General features: G+C 56.1%; 1 protein-coding gene across 9 annotated transcripts; it reads right to left on the bottom strand.

Moving 5' to 3' along the window:
* Positions 1-377: 377 nt before the first annotated feature.
* Positions 378-19801, bottom strand: adam11 (ADAM metallopeptidase domain 11). 9 transcript variants are annotated; one of them, XM_051919033.1, is made up of 27 exons: positions 19426-19800; positions 19045-19220; positions 18474-18550; positions 17600-17663; positions 15781-15863; positions 15301-15364; positions 14111-14174; positions 13288-13376; positions 12931-13005; positions 12786-12857; positions 12491-12657; positions 12323-12407; positions 11947-12037; positions 11815-11866; positions 11532-11631; positions 11170-11241; positions 10284-10376; positions 10127-10207; positions 9999-10049; positions 9851-9914; positions 9668-9767; positions 9472-9591; positions 9191-9359; positions 8965-9079; positions 7839-7929; positions 5400-5417; positions 2125-2278 (listed from the first exon to the last, which is right to left on the bottom strand). In XM_051919033.1, exons 1-27 carry the CDS (start codon positions 19481-19483, stop codon positions 2260-2262), a joined length of 2310 nt encoding a protein of 769 aa, XP_051774993.1. In that variant the 5' UTR covers positions 19484-19800; the 3' UTR covers positions 2125-2259. The 9 variants fall into 9 exon arrangements, 8 of the variants coding, with proteins under 8 accessions (XP_051774991.1, XP_051774993.1, XP_051774989.1 ...); XM_051919034.1 differs by lacking the exon at positions 2125-2278 and adding an exon at positions 2454-2609 and having other exon boundaries at positions 19426-19799; XM_051919031.1 differs by lacking the exon at positions 7839-7929 and having other exon boundaries at positions 378-2278; positions 19426-19799.
* Between the last annotated feature and the right edge of the window lie 252 nt (positions 19802-20053).

Below are 20053 nucleotides of genomic sequence, written 5' to 3' on the forward strand. Positions count from 1 at the left end.
GGGGTCTCGCCATGGTCCTGACTTGAAGCCAGCAGAGAGGACCTCAAAGGAGCGGCTGGCGCTCTGCAGCCCACCATCAAGTGACAGGGAGCATTTGGATGCCCTTATTGCTGCAACCGAGCAGTGAAACGATGGGGGCACTGACTTTTTCACAGGGGCGACAGGGGGTCTTGTTTAACTCCCCCCTCGGGCTCCCTTTGTCTGGCGTTGCATTTTGTCCGAAGGTCTGAGGCCATTCATCGTGTCAAGGGGGCCAACTGAGAAGATATCAGGACGGGGGCAGATACTTTCTGACAGCGCCATTCCAGCGGCCGGGACGTTTGGGCGCCTCAGGTTGGCGCGCTCTGCGGGTAATAAAGACAGACACGGGTCCCAGCGCCTGGCAGGTGTATATATTCTCAGCTTTATTCTACATTCAGCAGTAGTTCTATCCACGACTCGGTTAACACATGGCTTTACAAATGGCGGTCGACGGGCGTCCTCTGGTGATGCAGTACAAAGCTGGCCAGTCCGATGCCTGAGGGAGACGGCGGGTCAAGCGAGGGTCATGCAGTCCCCACAAGCCCCCTTCTTCCCGACGTAGTCAATCCGCCGGATTCCCTGCGCTATTTACACGGAGACGCGGGCCTAGAAACAAATGTACAGGTCGGAGCGGCTGGCCCGCCGTATTTACACGCGCGTACAAAACAAAGCGGTTGTGCTCATAGGTGCTCGTCGAGCGAGACAGCGGCCAGACCCCCAAGGGGCACGCCAGGGAGTTCGGTCCTAAGGATTTAATTCAGGGGGTCCGGAGGCCCTGAGAATAGCGGCAGGGTGGGCCGCACTTTGCTTTGTCCTCTGTGTGGATTTCACGGAGACGCGAGCGAATGGTCTGCTCGTCGGGGTGTCACCCACCCACGGCCCACCCACGGCTTAGGGCTCACGTCCCCGTAAGTGCTGCTCTTCATATAGCGCCTTTTGAGAACATCACAATTCAAATTCCTGAGATTCTGCACTGGTGGGGGGCCAGCCCTATGGAATCCGAGTGCGACTCCATCCCCGTTTTAAATCACACGCTCCGCCTGCCGGTGGGCTTGAGAGGGTCCGGCTGGGTGGAGGACCTCGAGACGAGAGCAAGCGCAGGTGTGCCCGCTCCGGCTGGCAGGGGAGATTTAGAGCCTGATGACGACGAAGGAGCCGATGAAGTCCCAGCGGCGCCCCCGAGGTCCGTGGCCGTGAGGGCCGCTGCAGGTCGCCACGTGTCGAGTCCGCACTCTCTCGCTCCCTATATATATTTATTTATTTACTTACTTATATATATATATATATATCGTATACACGTCTTATATGTCTGCTATGTACACTCAGTGCCAGGGGGCCTGGACAGCGGCTAGCACTGCTCCAGTGGGCAGTAATCCTCACACGACGCCAACCCGCTTGGCTCAATGCCAATCCACACACAGGAAGGCAGGGAGGAGCAGCTGCCCATATTTGCATATTTGCCCTTACCCATGATCCTTTGCCAGCCTACAAATTGCCACCCTCCCATCTCTTTCTATTGATCGTTTTGGGCACATTAGCAAGCACATTGGTACTTCAGTGCAGAGGGCGGGCAGGCTGAGGCATGAACCCACGGGCAGTTTTGAGACTCTGTTCGTCTGCAGTAAGGCAGCGCCAGCGCATGCCAGCAGACACACAGGGTCCGAGAAGGAAAGACGGCTGCAAAGGCCAAGTTGTGTCAGGCACACCCAGCATCGCCCCCATCAGATAGCTCGATGGGGCTTTGGACGGCTGGGGCACCCCCTGCTGTTCTGCACGGGATAGCCTGTGTGGACTGAGGGGACCAGTGCTCCTCTCTCTCTTTCCGGGGGGGGGGGGGGGGGGTACGGGTGGGCGAGGGGTGGCAGTATCTCTGTGTTTGGTCATCTGGATTGGCCCTGGAAGTGGCTCCTCCGCAGGGCTGGCAGTCACCTCTGAACAAACCTGATGGAATGTAATCCTCTGCCCCTGACAGCCTGCGCGGGTGGCACACCATAGAACGCTGCCCCTCGGTGCTGCTGCGCTGGCCGTGGCTGAAAGGGGCGAGTGGGAAAGTATGGAGTAGCAGCGTGTCCTCGGTCTTAGAAGAGAGTTCAGACTAACAAAAAAAAGAGTGAAGGGGCCTCCCGGCGGGCAGGCGGGCGCTCAAATGTCTTCTGCCATCTCTCACAGCTCCAGGAGCCTCGACAAGGAGTGCAGACTGTCCCCGTCATCCAGAGTGCAGCCCTCCACACGGTCTGCTCATTCCTGCAGAGATGTCCTATGAGGGGCAGAAGCAAAGCTGAAAGAAGCCTCCTAAAATGCTCCCCACCCGAGCTGCTGCCCCCAACTGCCTCTGCCAGCCCACTCTGGTCTGAGGGAAGTCCAACAGGGGAAGAAGAAGAAAAAAAAAAAGATTGAAAAATCTGCTGAGCTACTCGGGGTGCAAGCGCACCCTACTGGCAACACCTGGGAGTGCACGTGTCCCCCTGTTGTGCTCCACAGGGTTTCTAACGGCTGGAGGGACAGACTGCTGTGAAACTCATCTAGGCAAGGGAGACGGGGCGGAGCGGGCGGTGCGCATCGGGTGGCAGGGCTACGCTCCTCCAGATCTGGAAAAGAAAACGGAGAGGGCATCTCAAGAGAGGGCACACAACTGGGCGTGCAGGGCGAGCGAGCGAGCAGGCAGGCCGGGGCGGGGCAGGGCCGAGGGGGCGGAGCCATCAGGCAGACGAGCGGGACAGGCAGGCAGTGACTGAAAAAACGGGGTGGGGCGTCTCATAGGGGCGTGGTTATCAGGCAGATGACCCAGACAGGCAGGCAGAGACTCAAGAAATGGGGTGGGACCTCTCAGAAGGGGCGTGGCTATCAGGCAGATGACACGGACAGGCAGGCAGGGACTAAAAAAACAGGGTGGGACCTCTCATAGGGGCGTGGTTATCAGGCAGAGGAGCGGAACAGGCAGGCAGAGACTCAAGAAATGGGGTGGGACCTCTCACAGGGGGCGTGGCTATCAGGCAGATGATCCGGACAGGCAGGCAGTGACTGAAGAAACGGGGTGGGACCTCTCAGAGGGGGCGTGGCTATCAGGCAGATGACCCGGACAGGCAGGCAGTGACTAAAAAAACGGGGTGGGACTTCTCATAGGGGTGTGGTTATCAGGCAGGCAAGTGGGACAGGCAGGCAGAGACTGAAGTAACAGTTTGGGGCCTCTTGGAGGGGGCGTGGCTATCAAGAAAATGTACAGGACAGGGCCGAGGGGGCGGAGCCATCAGGCAGACAAGCGGGACAGGCAGGCAGTGACTGAAAAAACGGGGTGGGGCGTCTCATAGGGTCGTGGTCATCAGGCAGGCAGAGACTCAAGAAATGGGGTGGGGCCTCTCAGAGGGGCGTGGCTATCTGGAAAATGAGAATGAAGAAAGGGGGTGAGGTCTATCACAGGGCATGGCTATCTGGCAGAAAAGTGGCATGAAGTGGGCTGCTTGAGTTGCATATAGGGGGTGTGGTATAGCAAAGTGGGCGTGGCTACCTGACTTGTATGCAGGTATGTGAGAGATGCATCAGAAGACGAGGGCGTGCTAATTTGGTAAGGCAGGGCAAGTAGGCCTGCTTAAATAGCAAATGGGGGGTTGGAGTACCAACGAGGGAAGAAAGGTGAAGTGAATTGGCTGGTGACGGACAAGGTAGGGGGTGTGTCCCATCAGAGGAGGTGTGGCTATCAGGCAGATAATAATAATAATAATTCATTACATTTATATAGAGAGGTGAGACACATTACAGGGTCATGGGCAGCAGACGGACAGGACAACGAGGATGGCCTGAAAGGGCTCCGTCTGCCCTGGGGGCTTGTGGTGTGTCTAATTGGTCAGAGAATGGAGCGGAGAATGAAGAGCTGGCAGGCAGAATCAGGAGCATGCGCAAGTCAAATCTAAGTAGCAGGCATTACGAGTGGCAGTCCTACGCCCGGTCGACAGCAGGCACAGGCCATGGCATACAGGAGGGCAGGCAGTCACGGCAGGCAGAGTCAGAGTTGGGAAGACCAGAGAGAGCGTGGCTAGCAGGCAGAGGGTTTGAAAGATTGAACATCGCCAAGGATGGCACATGTAAGAGGACTGGACTTGTACTTGGTATGGCCAGGGTGGCCATTCTGAGCTGGTCACTCATCTGCTCCTGCATCGGTGGAATGGGCCCAATTACAGCATTTGGCAGCCACGGCCAGGCCCTGTCCACTGAACCAGGCCAGCAGTAGAAGTGATCGTGCCCAGCGAGAGGGGCTGGCACCTCCTGTGCCACTGATCTGTCCCTGGCATGATGCTCTGAAAACAGAAGGTCCACTCTTCAGCAATGCTCTGTCAGACTGGGGGCTGGCACCTTAACAGCATGAAAGAGCATTTCACTGGGACTGAGGGTGAGTGGCTGTGATGGACGGATGCAGCAGGACCCAAAGGGCACAAGTGGCTGGGTGGTCAGATGATGGATGGAAGTGTGGATGGCTTCTCTTCTATGAGCGACTCACAGCCCCTCAGGCACACTGCTTCACAGGTGGCAGCCACTCGCCACTCCTCCTGCCATGGCAGTTGGCTTATGTGATTGTCTGAGATGCCACAGCTGGGCAGGAGCCAGTGGGCTTTGAAAGCTGTGTCTGCCACTTTGGGGCATGAGAGGTCAAGTGGGCCTAAATGGGTTGAGGTGACGTGCATGCTGGGACTCGGGGACAAGCAAACACCAGTCGAGTAGGGCAGGACAGGCAGTTTCAGCGCACCACATCTCATAAAGGGCCAGGGTTCAAAAGCGGAGCCGGACCCCACAATGGTCTACAGAAATAAGCTGGGACCACAGAGTGTGCTGCAGGAATAAATGTGGAACCCACAAAGTCCGACAAAATACACAGAGACCCCACACTGTCCTGCAGAAATAAGCAGGGACCCCAAGTTGTCCTGCAGGAATAAAGTGGGACCCCACAAAGTCCGACAAAATACACAGAGACCCCACACTGTCCTGCAGCAATAGGCTGAGACCCCACACTATTTATATCCATTGTCCACACATCAGACTGGGGCCCCAACCAGGTCTTTTCCTGCTTTGCACCCAGTGCTGCTAGGGTAGCCCCCCATTAGCCCCCCTCCGTGATTTGGACTAAGTGCCTTTCTGAATGAGATGTTCTTTTTATTGCCTTCTGTTATTAAGACAAGGGCACCACACAGTGGTGATATGCTGCTACTGCATGCCAATCTCTGCCAAGCACGCTTCATCATTGCAGGGGCTGAGAGGTACCCAACTGGTGCAGCTGGCCACGGCTGGGGCGGGATGGAGGCATGCTGGGAAGGTGATGACACCGACGGGAGTGAGGATGAGTATGACGGACCAACAACTACATCATGCCCTGCTGGGCCGAGTCGTACCTTCCTCTTCGGATGTTTCTTTATCCACGCAGGCAGGGAAGGAAAAAGGACAAAAGAAAGAAGACAATCAATCAGTTAAGAGGGAGGGCGCCCCCCGTACCTCCACACACAGACACTCATCCAGGTTCTACACCGCGTGCGGGCATGCAGCAAGCCCACCGTCCGTAGAGCGTCTATACAGGCCTCAGGTTTGGACCGGGGGGTCTTGGAGGAGTCCACACACGTGCCCGCTCCACTGCATGGGGCATACGCATCTGGGGTGGCATCACATCAGAAAGCCATAAGAACAGACAGAAAGGTCGAGCTCTCAGCAAGGAGGCTGAAGGACAGAACCAGAGCCGATGTCCCCTGGTGTGCCCACTGACGCGGACCTGGAATGTTCTGAGGCCTGTATGGACACCAGTGGCCGGACAGCTCGTCACGTCTGATCATATAGAAGCATGCAGAGGACCAGCATGAGCCTCACTGGGATACACAGGTGGGCACCACAACATCTGGACACGTGAGCAGGCTGGGCCACACCAAGGGTATGCAGGACAGGCCTTAAGGGGATACAGGGGTGGGCCCGACCACAGGCTGGGCCACGTGGACAACCAGCAAAGGTCGATACCTGCGTGGCAGACAGGTAACCCTGCACTACACCAACAGGTAAGGGTATGCCAGGCCAGGCCGCGGTGGAAAGCACAGGAGGGCACCAGATTGTCTGAACACGTGACCAAACGAGGCCACACTGTTGATCACCAAAGGTCTCTACATGTGTGCAGGGTAGGTCATGGTGGGAAACACAGGTGGTCACCAGGGCAGGTGGGACCCCCCAGAACCATCCCCAGTATGTAAACCCAGGGGGTCACACAGGACCTGAACACAATGGCCTCCGGATGTCGATGCAGGCCGGATCTCAGTGGGATACATAGGTGGTCACCAGGGTGGGAGAACAAGTGAGGAGGATAGAGGACACCGGGGGTCATCAACGTGACTGTGCGTATGTTTAGCCTGGGCATCCTTGGGCCACAGCGGCGGTCACCATACCATCTGCATGTGTGTCCAGAGGAGCAGGGTGGTCTTATCTGGAGTCTACAAAGATAAGCAGGCCTCGCTGGGAGGAGGATGTCACAATGGCCATTTTGAGACCCTGGCAGACCACCGTCCCCCTCCCCTTCAAAAGACAAATTCAGTCAAGCTGGTGCCACCTGGTATTCCACTGGGGTCAAACATAATGGGTGAAGAGGGGGACAGGCCAAGGTGGACACGCCGCGGTTCTCAGGCCAGCAGACCACCGTCACTTACAGCCACATGCCAAGCTGCTGAAGGATGTCTGGCTGAGAAGCAGGTGGGCTTCTGCCTGTCCACGATGCGGCCCACCTGCGGTCACATGCCACAAAGGTCACACAGCCGTGCACATCCAAGCATGCGGTCCACTCCCCCAGAGAGCATGCAGCTGGAGAGCAGCACGGTGAGCAGGCACAAAGTGGCCCTCGGCTAGCTAATCCAACGCGGGCAGGCCAAACCACCTTCCACGGCGGCCTCCGGCGTCACGGACTGGGCAGGCGGGCACGTGGGCTGGCAGGTCCAGGTGGAGCTGCACAACCTGGAGTCAGCCACTTGTGGCCAGCGCCCACCCGCATAAGCACTGATGACCCCATAGGAGTGTGTGTGTGTAGGAAACCACAGCGTCCTGCTGGTCACGAGAGCCCATCTTTGCCAGCTTTCTGCTGACGGGCAGTGAAGGGACTAAGCAGCATTGCTGGGCAGCTTTACTCAAGCTTGAGGTGCCAGGTGAGCAGACGAGGGTCCAGTACAGGGGCAGGCTGGGGGATGCTGACCAGTCTAGTCTAATGGTGTCCATCCAGACCAAGACCTACCGACCAGTCTGGTGTGGAGGCCCACCTAATACTGACGTAGTGACCACTACTGACTTAGTGGTCTGCTGGACTTCAGCTGCCCTCTACGGACCTGACGTGGCCCACCAGGGTGACTGACCGCTGGCCACATGCTTTTCCTTTGCATTTGCAGCTTTCCCTTTCAGACTGACCCTTGACCCCCAGTTCCCTGGTGGAGATGCCAACAGAATCACTTAACCCATATAATGCTGGTCACCCCCCCTAACATGGGTGTGTAGGTGGTGCCCGGTCGCCCAGCCCTGGCCACCACCATGTCCTCCAGCCCAGTAACGACCCTCATGCTGCTTTAACCATGTCAATGAAGTGGCTACCTATGTTACTGAAGTGACCAGCATTGGGGCACCAGCTGAGTTAATGGGCACACACCCCTCACTGCCAGAGTAGGCTCGACAGTGGCCTCCCATGGTGCCAGCCCAGTCCCTGAAGCCATAAAGGTTGAGAACCCCAGCGCAGAAGGTGGTGCAACGTCCTAGAATTGCTCGTGTGGGCGCCGACAGAGGAGAAGCAGACAGAAGACGGGCACATGCGTGATGCTTACTTAAATCCCCAGCCTGTTCCCCCTAGGACTATTGCTGCCAGCAGGATGGCGCCTGCGATGGACCCTATAATTATATTGGTGCCACTAGGACCTGTACAGGGGAGGGGGAGTGGGGGGGGGGAGAACAAGACCACGAGACACACATCAGAAACACCGAACAGAATCAGTGGGCGCCGGGCGGCAGCGGGGCACAAGGAGACGACCACGACGGGGGCTTCATTACTTCGTCCTCTCAGCCGCCAACTCCCTCCGCTCGGCTCTTGGCCCCTCGCGCTCGCCTATGCAAGTGGCACAAACAAGTGGCAGCGGGCGACTGCAAAAGACAAGCAGAACACATTGGTGCAACCTCGTGCGACCCGGGCACCGTCTGCCAGGCTGCCACATGGATACCAGGGTCGGGCAGCTGGCTCAACTGAGTGGGCACTGGGGCTCTGGCTCTGAGCGGTGCAGGGGGCTCACACTGGAGATTTGGGACATGGGTACAAAATGGCAGGAGGCTGGGAGGGCACTCGGGTTGGTGAGGACACTAGCTGGACTAGGACATTGAGGGGCACATGGGGAGACTGGCAGAAACAAGGGCATTGAGCTCTGGCAACAATGGCTGAACTGAATAGACACTGGGACAGTGAGTCAAATGGGGGTCTTATGGGGGCAGCACTTGGAATGAGACGGGGCTAGGGGGACTTAAGGGTGTAAAGACACTGAGTGGGCACACGGAGAGAATGGCTGACTCTACGGGGCACTGGGACTTGGGATCTGAGGAGCAGGGGCTGATGGGGTGGGTCCTGGGGGACAGAGAGGGGTCAGTCCAGGGTCCTAAAGAAATTGGTGCCCTGGCTATACTGTGGGGTTGAGGTTGCATACAGGGAGAGGGGACTGGGGTGGCATCTAAGGGGACAGAGCCAGGTGATCTGGGATGGCACTGGGGATTTGGCTCCTCCGTTTCCTTGACGAGACCCAAGAAAATTCTATGGACTTTGTCAGAGTCTTGAGCTCAGTGATGGGGGTCTCAGTGGCATCAGAATGTGAGCTGCCCAGGGTTGATGCAAGCCCCTTTATGGAGATGCTCGGCGGGCAGGGCCCATGCCTGTTGAATGGCGGCGAGAGTGGCAGGTGTGTTACAAACCCTTGTACTTCTCGGGCTCTCCGGGCAGCTTGGGCTTAGGGATCGGGTCGTAGACGCTGCAGTCGGTGCCAGTCCAGTCCCGGTCACAGATGCACTTCACCTCGTTGCTGCACACCTGAGAGGTAACAGACAGTGGGTTAGAGCCGAGCAGGGCAGCAAGAGACCACAAGTTGGAGGGAGGCACTCAGACTGGCAGCACCAGGATCATGACCGTGTGCCCACTCACCCCATGCTCAGAACAGATGCGGCCATCCATGCTGCCAGGGCAAGTGCTCAGGTTGAAGGAGGACAGCGGCAGGCAGCGGTGGTCCAAGCACATCATGTTGGGGCCGCAGAGCGTGCCATCATCTACGTAACCCAGGTCAGTCCCATCGTCCAGCATGGCATGTCCACCCCTACACATGTGATATGAGATTGGATGAGTGCCAGCACTTGGCACAGGAGAACCCCCCCTCCTTTATATGCAGGCCCCGTGGGCCATGGGGTAAGTGCCCGCCTCGCCCATACCTGCAGTCCAGGTACTTGTTCTGGTGGTAGATGGTGACGCTGGTGACATCCCCGCTCAGGTCCCCGTACCGTGGCGCCCCGCTGATGTTGTTGCAGAAGAGGAATCCACACAGCACGTCCCTGCAGGGCAGAGAGAGTGATCAAGCTGGTATGTCATGGTGCCATCGCTCACAGTGCCCAGCTGGCCAGCACTTACTGCTTGTTGCACTGCACCCAGGTGTCGCCCTCTCGGCCACAGTTGCCCTTCTCTGTCCCTTCCGTGTTCAGCTTCTCATAGCAGATGCGGTCAGCGGAGCCTTGGGAAAAGCAGCAAACAATAGGTGACTGGCGCTGCCCTTCTGACTCATCGGGTACCACGAGTGCTCAGTTGGGTACTCACTGTGCCCCCACAGGCTGCGGCATTGCCCATCTCGAGTCTTGCACTGCCCATTGTAACAGCGACCCTAAAACAAAAATTACATGCTGCCTTATGGGCATCAGCTCAAATGGGGCACCCATCTGGGCACAAAATATGCAGACACTTTTACCTGGCCAGCTTCACACCCGTAGCCATCTAGCTTGTGCACATTGGCAGGACACTGAAACAAAATGACAGATGGGGTTAGTGCTGCGGCCACACTGATGAGCCATGCCCACGGCCGGACGGGCACCTCACCTGGCTGGAATCTCCGGTGCACGATTCTGGGACGTCGCAGTCGTTGACCGCCTCTCGGCACACCACACCCCGGGGCTCGTACTGCAGGGGCACAAAACATAGTCAGCGTGGGCACCTGTACCCAGAAACAGCCCAGACAGGAGACCCCAAGGCCTACCTTACAGCCCTGGCAGCACAGCCCATTGCTGCACATGGCATCATGAGTGAGGGTGCACTTCTTACAGCACAATCCACCGCTCCTGGCACACTCCTGCAGGGCAAAAGAGAATTGGTGAGTAGTCAGCAGGTATATTCAGTGCCAGGCTCACAAGACTGTCGGGCAAAGTCTGTAGCAGAAGTTTCTGCCTGACCAAAGTGTTCAGTGCCAGGCTCACCAACCTGGTAAGCAAGTATAGTTTTAGGTTTGCCAATCTGCCAGGCGAGTCCAGTGCCACATTTCCCAGTCTAATAAGCATTTCCAGTACCAGGCTTAGCAATCTGAAAATTGGGTTCAATGCCAGGCTTGGCAGCCTGTTGAGCAAATCCAGGCCTTAATCTGACCAATGTGTCCAGTGCCAGGCTGGACAGTCTGCTGAACAGGACCAGCGCCAAGACCCCTCAACCCAAAAAGCAAGCCCAGGGCCAGGGGGAGCATCTGACAAAATTAATTCTATGCCAGTCTGACAAGTGAGTCCAATGCCAGGCTAATCAATCTGACCAATGAGGTCAGTGCCAGACTTGCAAATCTGAGAAGTGAGTTCAATGCCAGGCTCACCAACATAACAAACAAGTCCAGAATCAGGATTCCAAATCTGACAACTGAGTTCAATGCCAGTCTCTCGCACAAGTCAGTACCTAAAAATGCCAAACCAGTCAAGCAAGTCCAGTGCCAGGCTTACCCACCTGAAAAGTGATGCCAATGCCAAATGCATTGAGTACCAAGCTTGTCATTCTGATAAATTAAAAAAAAAATCAATGCCAGGTTCAATTATCTGACTAAATGAGGCTGGTGCCAGTCTCACCAGTCTGACTGCATGCCACCCTCTGCACGATGAATAGCTTACCATGGGTGAGCCACAGTCACACTCTTCTCCAGTCTCAACAAAGCCATTGCCACACTCTGGGGGGTCCAGGAGCTGAAATGACAAAAATGTCCATGTGGGCAAAGCCTGAAACCCCCTCCATTCATGTTAGCAGGCCCAATCACTGCTTGCCAGTTGGCAGTGCCAACCAGCAACTCTGGTCCTGCATCTCAAATGTGCTGCATATCCACTCAGAACCATCAGATGGCACTCTAGTTACAGAGAAAAGCAAAGAAGTGAAGGCCCCTCGTGGTGCCCTGTCCTTCTATAGACCCTTTAAGTAACCCACGCAGAGGCCAGAGGTCTTGCCCCCGGCCTGGCCGGTCAGTCAGCGCTGGACGCACCTTGAGGGGCTTGTTGAAGAGGCAGCTGCCCCCACCGTCCTGCAGGAAGCGGCTGTACTCGTCGATGCTGCAGCGGGAGAACTTCTTGGGCAGGTAGTACCTGTGGTGGGAGAGGCAGAGCTGTGACGAGTGGACATGGGACGTTGACAGAGGGCACCATCACAGCGCTCCCTGCTGGTCTCAAGGTCATCTGAAAGCCAAATGTCCCAGGAATCATCCAGCACAGATGGGCCAAGAGCAGCAGGGTGTGTCCGCCCAATGGGCACCGCATGCCCGTCCTTACCCAGTGTCCTCCATTATGCAGCCCAGCCAGGAGTCCGGACACTTGCACTCCCCTTAAAAAGAGAGATGGACATGTTACCCAGCCATTGAGTCACCCTGATGTGCCATGCAGCACCCACTATTGCCACCTTACCTGCTGCACTCCGCTGCTTGTTCCACATCATGCCAATGTTCTGGCCCAGGCTCTGTGACAGCGTGATGGCCATGGAGCCCACGTTCCCATACTGCACACACATGGAGAGGACACGTGGTTAGCCCCCTACAGCTATATAGTGCCTTTCACAATAAACACCCAGGAGGGCAGCGCGAGTGCCCAAATTCTCCAGCTTCTTGCTAAGCTGCAGTCATCGGCCCTGCCAGCAGGGGGAGACACAACCCATTGTCCAGCAGAGCGGGGTGTGCCTCCACTGGCCAGGGCTGCTGACCGTTGACCCCCTCTACTTTGAACCCTAGTGGGCAGGCACAGCAATGACACCCAGCTTTGTGGAGCAGCTCGGCGGGGTACAAACCTCATTGACGCCTCCACCTCGGCTGAGCGAGCAGATGCCACCAATGTAGGCCGTGCCACTACGGCTGCTCCGGAAGGTCTTCCCCCTGTAAGATACGGATGGTCACTCAGGACTGACCGGTGCCAGGCTGTCACTGGCACTCCACTGGCTGCAACACGCTATACTCACGAGAACAGGTGGACGGCGTCACTGTGCTCCTTGATGCTGTCCACTCTGTACTTCATGAAGTCCTGCAGAGTTACTAGGGGGTTATCGGCAATGGGCACCAGATCCCCTGATGCCCATGTCTCCATGGCAACGAGGACAATCCTGGTGTTGAGCTGTTCTTTGTATATCTGGACAAGAAGAGGAATCGGGCACAAGGGTGAGGCAGGGTGGAGCCGTGCACGCGCCAACCCTTCCCAGAGTGCCCTCCCAAAGTGGGCAGTGACATAACGCCATCTTTCTTTTATTGCACCCTTACCATATCGGCCAGGTTCACCACAGCCTTGGCAAAATTTCTGGTCAAGACACTGCTCAGTCGAAACTGTTCAAACTGTGGGAGGAGAGTAGTGTGAGAAGGTCCCAGGACCACCCAACCACCCCTCCAGTGCCAGCCCCTCACCTACCAGCCGCCGATCATTCACCACCATCAGCTCAATGTACTTGGTCTCACTTTGAACGGTGTGCTGCACACGGCTCACCTACAGGGGACAGCAGATACAGCCAAATTACTGCGGGCACTGGCCAACCTGGCAGCCCTACTAGGGTCCTTAAAATGAAGACTGAGCGCATTTGGTGGGCTCACATGTGGCTGCCCGTCATTATATTGGTGCCCATATCAGCCTTGAGCAGTCCACACTGGCATACCCAGTCTGGCATTGCTGTGAAGTGGGTTCTCCAGGTCCATGGCACTAACATTTGATGTGGGCAATTCCTGAAGGGTGGCACAAGCACAGCACAAGAAAGTGAAAATGGGGGCTTACCTGCCTCTTGGACCTCCGCTGCGGCTCGTTAGACAAATCTCTAGCATCCGACAGGAGACCCTCATCATCATCATCATCATCGGGGCAGTCTGCGGGTGAGAAACAGAAGTGAGACATGGGCATGGGGAGTGTGGGCAGGAGGGTTCATGCCTACTTAGACATGTGTTTTGGCCAGGACCCACTAAGAAAGGCATTACACAGAAAAAGAAAGAAAGAAAGAATCACCACTGGGGGTCCGGACTAAATGGACATGGAGTAGCCCAGAAATCGGACGCCAATGACAAGGTGAAGACAAAGACATTGGGCAGTGCCCCCCAAAAACAAAGGCCTTGTGATGTGGGCACCACAAGTCGGAGGATCTGGAGGTCTGTGTCTGGAGGAGTGAGGACGAGTCTACCGAAGTCTTGGGGGACTGAGGGGAGGGTCCTAAAAGAGTCTGGGGCTGAGCAGGTGGGCTGTACTGCTGCTTTGAGACCCTGGTGAAGTGAGTGGGGGCACAAGATGAAGAGTGACCCTCGTGAGCCTGAGGGCACAGAGTGGAGAAAGGGAGGAGCCTGGCTAAGTTCAAGGGTCAGGAGGTGGGGTCTATCTAGGCCTGGGGGGCCAACATGGAGACAGACATTTCTGACTCTGAGAGCTCCTGAGGATGGGTTGGAGGGGTCTGGGTCTGTTGGGTGAGGGTGGGTGGGGTGAGAAGATGGGCACAACTGGCGTTGGAAGGTCTGAGGGGTGGAGTTTTGTTGAAGCAAGGGGGTGGGGTAAAATGGCACGGTAACAAAGGACACCACAAACTGGATGACTGCCCCCTGGTGCCCCAACTCACCTGGACACGGAGGGCTCAGACGCAGGAGGCCGGGGGTCTGGTATATCACATGGAGATCGGCATCCTGCAGAAAACAAGAGAGAGGTGAGTGTGGGTAGACTGGCAGCGTTCAGGAGCCCCAACTTGGCAGCCCAGGACAGAGAGGCTGGCATGAAGCTACGCCAGGTACCTGCTAGTCCCGTGAGAAATGCTTTGAAACCGGACCCCCGGCGTATTCATAACCGCCGCCCCACCCACCACCACAGCTCCTGTTGCAGTCTGCGTGGCTCCACTTACAAGCTGGGGGGCCTTGCTGGGGCCAGAGGGGCCGAAAGGCAAGGAGCAGTCGCCGGCACCAAGAGATCAGGTGACTGGCGCGCCTCTGTGTTGATGTTCTCTGGATGGCAGTGATGAATGCCCGTCTCCTGGCTGCTAGTCTGACACCCTGCTTGGCTGCCCATGGCATTGCCCCAAAAGGCAGGACCATCATCCTCCACACCTGGCACAGCTGTCTACAGCTCACAGTGCCACCCTTGAAAGAACAGTTTTCACAGCAGGCATGCCAGCACATGCAGAACTGTAATCCAGAGAAGGCACTCCAATTAAGGTGGGCATTGCTCCCAAATGCACCAAAAGGTGCCTTTGGGCCCTGGCACAGACAGCATTACCTAACCCCAACCTCATGAAGCGGGCACTCTCCAGCAGATGGCAGACGCAAGCCCAGCTACACGCGTCACTCTATCCGCTGCCCGCTGAGTGGATTAGCTGGATATTCAATCTGCCGGACGCCCCCACGGCAACCCCTGAATTGCATTACAAGGGCTGAATATTTGAAGATGGTTGTAAAGAATGCCGCCAAGGAGCGGGTGCCCGCACTGGGAAAGCACAGCAGTGTTAATTGGGCCAAAAAAATCAATGAAACGCGAGAAGATGCAGGAGAGCTGACGCCAAGCCATCGATCAGCAGGAGGAGGCTAGGCTGCCCACTGTCCACAGTACCACAGGGAGATGCCCACCACATAGACACCACATGTGCTGAATGACTGACAGGTGGTCAGTGGGCACCAGGTAAGACTGAGCTGCTGGTGTTACATGCTACACAGTGGGTACCACTAACACTTGAAGCCTCTCTGAATAAGTGGCACCACATGGGCTACCTGACCTATGCTAAACCCTGGGGTAATGTACTTGTGCCAGGCTGGCATGGCCTACCTGTTCACTGCTGCCAGGTGTTGGCTGAATGATGTAGGTGACATTGCCATCAGAGAAAACTCCACTGTGAAGAAAAAGAAAGAGAGACTTAGACCACCTGTGATGACCAAGCCTGAGTATGGCATAAGAATGTACCCTGCATTTGACTGGCATTCAAAGTAAGAAGGATGGCGGAAGTGTCCTGTGCCATTCTTCTTTCTTTGAATGTAACATCAGTCACACCCTCACCCACCCCTAGCTGGGTAACTTAGCACAAAAATGTAATTCTGCAAAAATGCAACTACCTTGGCACTATGGTGCCAGCCTTGTGAAGCTCAATAACCCCCCAGGCCTTGGTGCTCAGTCATTTGGAGGTCCTCCTTGGTGCACTGATGCCAATTTCCACCACCTTGTTTAACTAAATTTCAGTACCAGCCTCAAGAGGACATGGAGAACTAAGAGGCACCAGCTTCAGGGTGCCAGCTGGATTAGGATACTCACTGCAAGCCTTGGCATGTGGACAAAGCCACAAAGGAGCCAATGGCCTTCCGGACTTCACCATGGTAGTAGCAGTGCTCGCCCCCCTAAAACAGAAAGGAACAGAGTCATGTGGGCAAGGAATGAGACTGTGCCAGGTAACAAACTGCCAGCACCAAATAGTCAAAAGAGGAGACGATGGCTACAGAGTGGGCATCTGAGAGCGACCACCTGCCTACCCAGAACTACATGACCTCATGTGCCTGTGAGAGCTGGCATTGGTCTCTCTGAGATATGACTCTCAAAAAAATGAGCTACTTATCGCCATGGGGTTCTATGAAGATGGCAGGATGCCAGTGCTCATGCCTCAGACATTTTCTGCAGCTTATTCAGGTCTGGGTACCATCCTAGCGGGTGTTTTAGGACACACCCATTGGATTCTGTGCAAACCAATGGGTGAAATGGTTGGATGGCCACATTACAGTAATTGCTATTGACAGTCTCACTGGGCTGTGGTGGCACCAGCATGGCATGACCTCCAGCAAGAAGAAGCTACTGACCAGTAGTGCACTGTGCCACATGGCTGAGGTGTAGAAGCCACTGAACACTGGAGAGAAGCACAACTAGTGTGCAGAGACTGAAATACAGTGCCCCCGGGCATAAAGACTGGCATGCAGCATCAGCAGAGCAGCTAAGCTGGGGTACCAAAACTGAGTAATATGCCAGCTGTGCCCAAAAACAGGGTATAAAATTTGAGCATTCGGACAGAGGTGGGCACCGTCTAGGCTACAGCTATGTAGTGGGCACAGTGCCACCTGATCAGCGAAGGTCTTACACAATTGATCTAATTGTAGTGCCTTGTCACCACAAGTCCTGTGTATCCAAGTGCTCAGCAATGTCACAACAGGTGGGCACCATTGTCAGCACACGTCCTACTCATTGGAACCTGACAAGCAAAAGTGTCATATGGGGTGGCCCAGTCCTCACAGAGTGACACTGAAGGGTGACAGATCAAAGACAACATAAAGATTTGGAGTGGGGGCGGTCACATTGATCTTGTGGGCAGACTGGCACCATTCAGCATCACAGTTTGAGTGGCACCTTGTTGACTGACAGGTAATACCACTAGTGGGCAGGTCTAGTCTCCATGGCAACAGAGAACAGATTTGATGCACATAGATGAAGTTCAGTGGAGGGGGAACCCAAAGCCAAGAACAGCATAGCTTACTCCTGCCCTGGTGCCCACAGGCATAAGCGCCAGTCTGGCACACACCATGACACATGAGGGCATCTAGTGACCTGCTGTAGCATCCATTACTTTCATGCCAGCATCTAAGGTCTCCAGCCTTCATTTATTTCATGTATTCAGTTTGTAGAGATACCTGCTTCAGAGCACTGTCAGTGACTGGCGCAACCAGATGGGTCAAAAAGGCAGACTATGATGCCTAGCTGACCTCCAAGCCCCCATAGTGGGTGCCCATCTGTTAACTGGCAGCACAATGGACACAAAATTGCCCTCACTGATAAATGCCATGAAAACACTTAAGGAGGTAGGACTGGCAGAACTGGCACCAGATAGCGCTCACAACCCATCTGCTCAGTCCACTGTGTCATCTACACATCTGTAGAGTCACGTTACCTATGGGCACCTTAGGGTGCCAGCTGAGAGCCCTCTTGGGTTTCCACACAGGGAGGCGTAACCCAATCCAGACAGCCAAACAGAAAGTGAAGCCCGCCTTGGCATTGGGCCTACAATGTTAGTGAGACAATGGCCGACGTCAAGGCCAGCAGCATGCCATGTCAGCTGACCGTGCCACATGCATGCCCACATACCGGGCCTCACCTCCGTTTGCACAGCTTGGGTGCCCTCGAAGTGCCTCTCTATGTATTTGGAGGACAGCAGGTGGCTGTTAAGAAGACAAAGCATGAAAGGTCACAAAGCAGCCACAGACACCATGCCACCCACCATCCCCACCCCTCCCCTGCTGCATCATCCCACCGCTGACACCAGCACCAGCTGAGATAAGTCACCTGTGTCTGCATGCATGCAATATGTTAAGCGGTGCCTCAACCCTAATACCCTCATTAATGCCACCTGCCCAGGTTGGGCACTGTGACCTCGAGATGCAGGTCTGTTTAAGACTGCCAGGTGGCAGAGCCTTCAGCATTCTTGTTACCTTATTAATGTCCTATGCTGAGACTTGGCATCACTGTCATTTTGGTCAGACTGGTGCTGTCTTATGGCTTTACAGTGGGTCAGCACTGATGGCCTTGGCACTCTGCCCCTTTAGTTTACGTCCCTAATGTCACAGATCATCCAAAATCTGGGTGCTGAAATTCTGTTTTTTCTTGTTTCTGGTTCCTCGACCTCTCTGGATTCCTAAGGGGTTGGCACATTCAGAACCTGAATTATGGACGACTCTCTTTGGATGGGCACGTTTGTGCCAGTGCTAGGGTGGCTTTGTGTGTTTGCAAAGATGAGGGGTGCTATAAAAGCATAAAGGACGTCTGAGGGGCAATGTTAAATGGACCACCCAGGAGGTCAAAGCAGATAAGAGGGGCCTACCAACAGACACACAGGAGTAAGGTGGGCACAATTAGGCTGACACGGAGCAAAGCGGACACTCATGGCCTGCTCTCTCTTCACCCCTCGTCCTGTCTGTGCCCCCAGCGTCACCAAATCACAGCACAATGCCATCTCACCCCCTGGTACTTACTGGTTTAACTCGAGGTCCAATATGAAGGACTGGCCAAAGGCGTTGACGAGGAAGCTGGCCTGTGCCACATGAATCGGCTGGAAGAGAAAGAAGGCAAGTGAGGGGGCAGCCAAGACACACATACAGACGGAGCCCCTCGTCAGCACCCACTCAAAAGAGGGCCAAGAAAGGAGCTTGTGGAGGGCAGGCAGCATGTGCCCCTGTGCCCACCTTCAGGTCTCAGCAGCCACCCGAGTAAACTTGGAAGAAATAGGGCAGAACTAACGTGGAGCCTATAAATAAAATAAGCCGGAAGAGGCGGGGGCTCGGGGAGCACACTGGGGGGGCCCAGGTGTAACTGAGCACGGGTGCAGACAGCAGCACCTCCAGGTGAAAATGACACCCTGCCGTGGGAGGACATGCCACCAAGAGCCCAGAGACTCGCTTCGGTGCCCACCTTGGCACCCTCAGGACAATTGACGAAGGTGGGCACAGACGGCAAACGGGTGGGAAGGGGTACATACCCTGTTCCCCCACCCCCCCATCTTTCATCCATTCGCGCTCCTCCCATTCCGCAATGCGCGCCACTTACCGGCGTCCCCGGGCCCTGCGCCCCGACCCTGGTGTCCAGCCGGCCGTGCGGCACCTCGTCATCCGTGTGCCCGTGCCGCAGCAGCCGTCGGGGCCGAGTGACCTCCCCGCCAACCCCCACTTCCGACGTGGCGGGGCCGCCGAGTCCTGAAAACGGAAAAGACAGAACAGACGAGGCTGGCGGAGCACGGAGTGCCATCGATCGCCCCCACGTCTCCCCCCGCGCCGCGCAAATCGCGCCGATGCAGCAAAAAAAATAAATAAATAATAAATAAATAAATAAAAAGCTCGGGGAGCACCGGCGACCCTCGCATCGGAGGAGGAGGAAGAAGAAGAGGACCAGGAGGAGGAGGAGGAGGAGGAGGAGAGGATGCCGTCTTACCTGAAAGCGTCACGCCGGAGCTCGCTGCAGCAAAAAGCACCCACCGCACTGCGATCATGCTGTCCTCATAGTCGCCGCCGCTCCGCTCCTCGCGCACTCCTGCAGACCGCTCAACGCCACTCGGTGCCCCCCTGTGCCGAGGGGGAGGGAGGGGAGCTCATAAATAAAACACGCCGGCAAAGTTCAAGGAGGGAACGGGGAGAGCTGGCTGCTCGCGGGGGGCTGCCGGCGGTCCGATGCGGGCTGTCAGTCCTGCGTCTGCGGAGATTCGGAGGGAGCGCGCGAGTGTGCAAGCGAGCGAGAGAGAGAGAGAGAGAGACGCGTGAGGATGTAAGAGCCACGCCCCCTCCCTCCCCTCCTTCGGCTCCACGGTCACCCGTCAGAGTGGACGGCGGTGTTCGCGCAGGGCGGCAGGTCACTCCGATGCTGGCACGTGCGGGTCTGCCGCTCGACTTTCCCTTTAGGCCACCACGGGAGCGCGCACATTCGCGCGCCCTCGTACTCGTACCACAGCGCGCCAGCAGATGGTGGCCTGCGTGTCCGTGCGCTTTAAACGCTGAAACGGTGGACAAAAGCGCTGCGCACGTCCCAATTAACAGAAGGTGGGCAGACCAGGTCCATGTCCCCA

Source organism: Erpetoichthys calabaricus, chromosome 14 (genome assembly GCF_900747795.2).
Source record: "Erpetoichthys calabaricus chromosome 14, fErpCal1.3, whole genome shotgun sequence".
Lineage (NCBI taxonomy): Eukaryota > Metazoa > Chordata > Cladistia > Polypteriformes > Polypteridae > Erpetoichthys > Erpetoichthys calabaricus.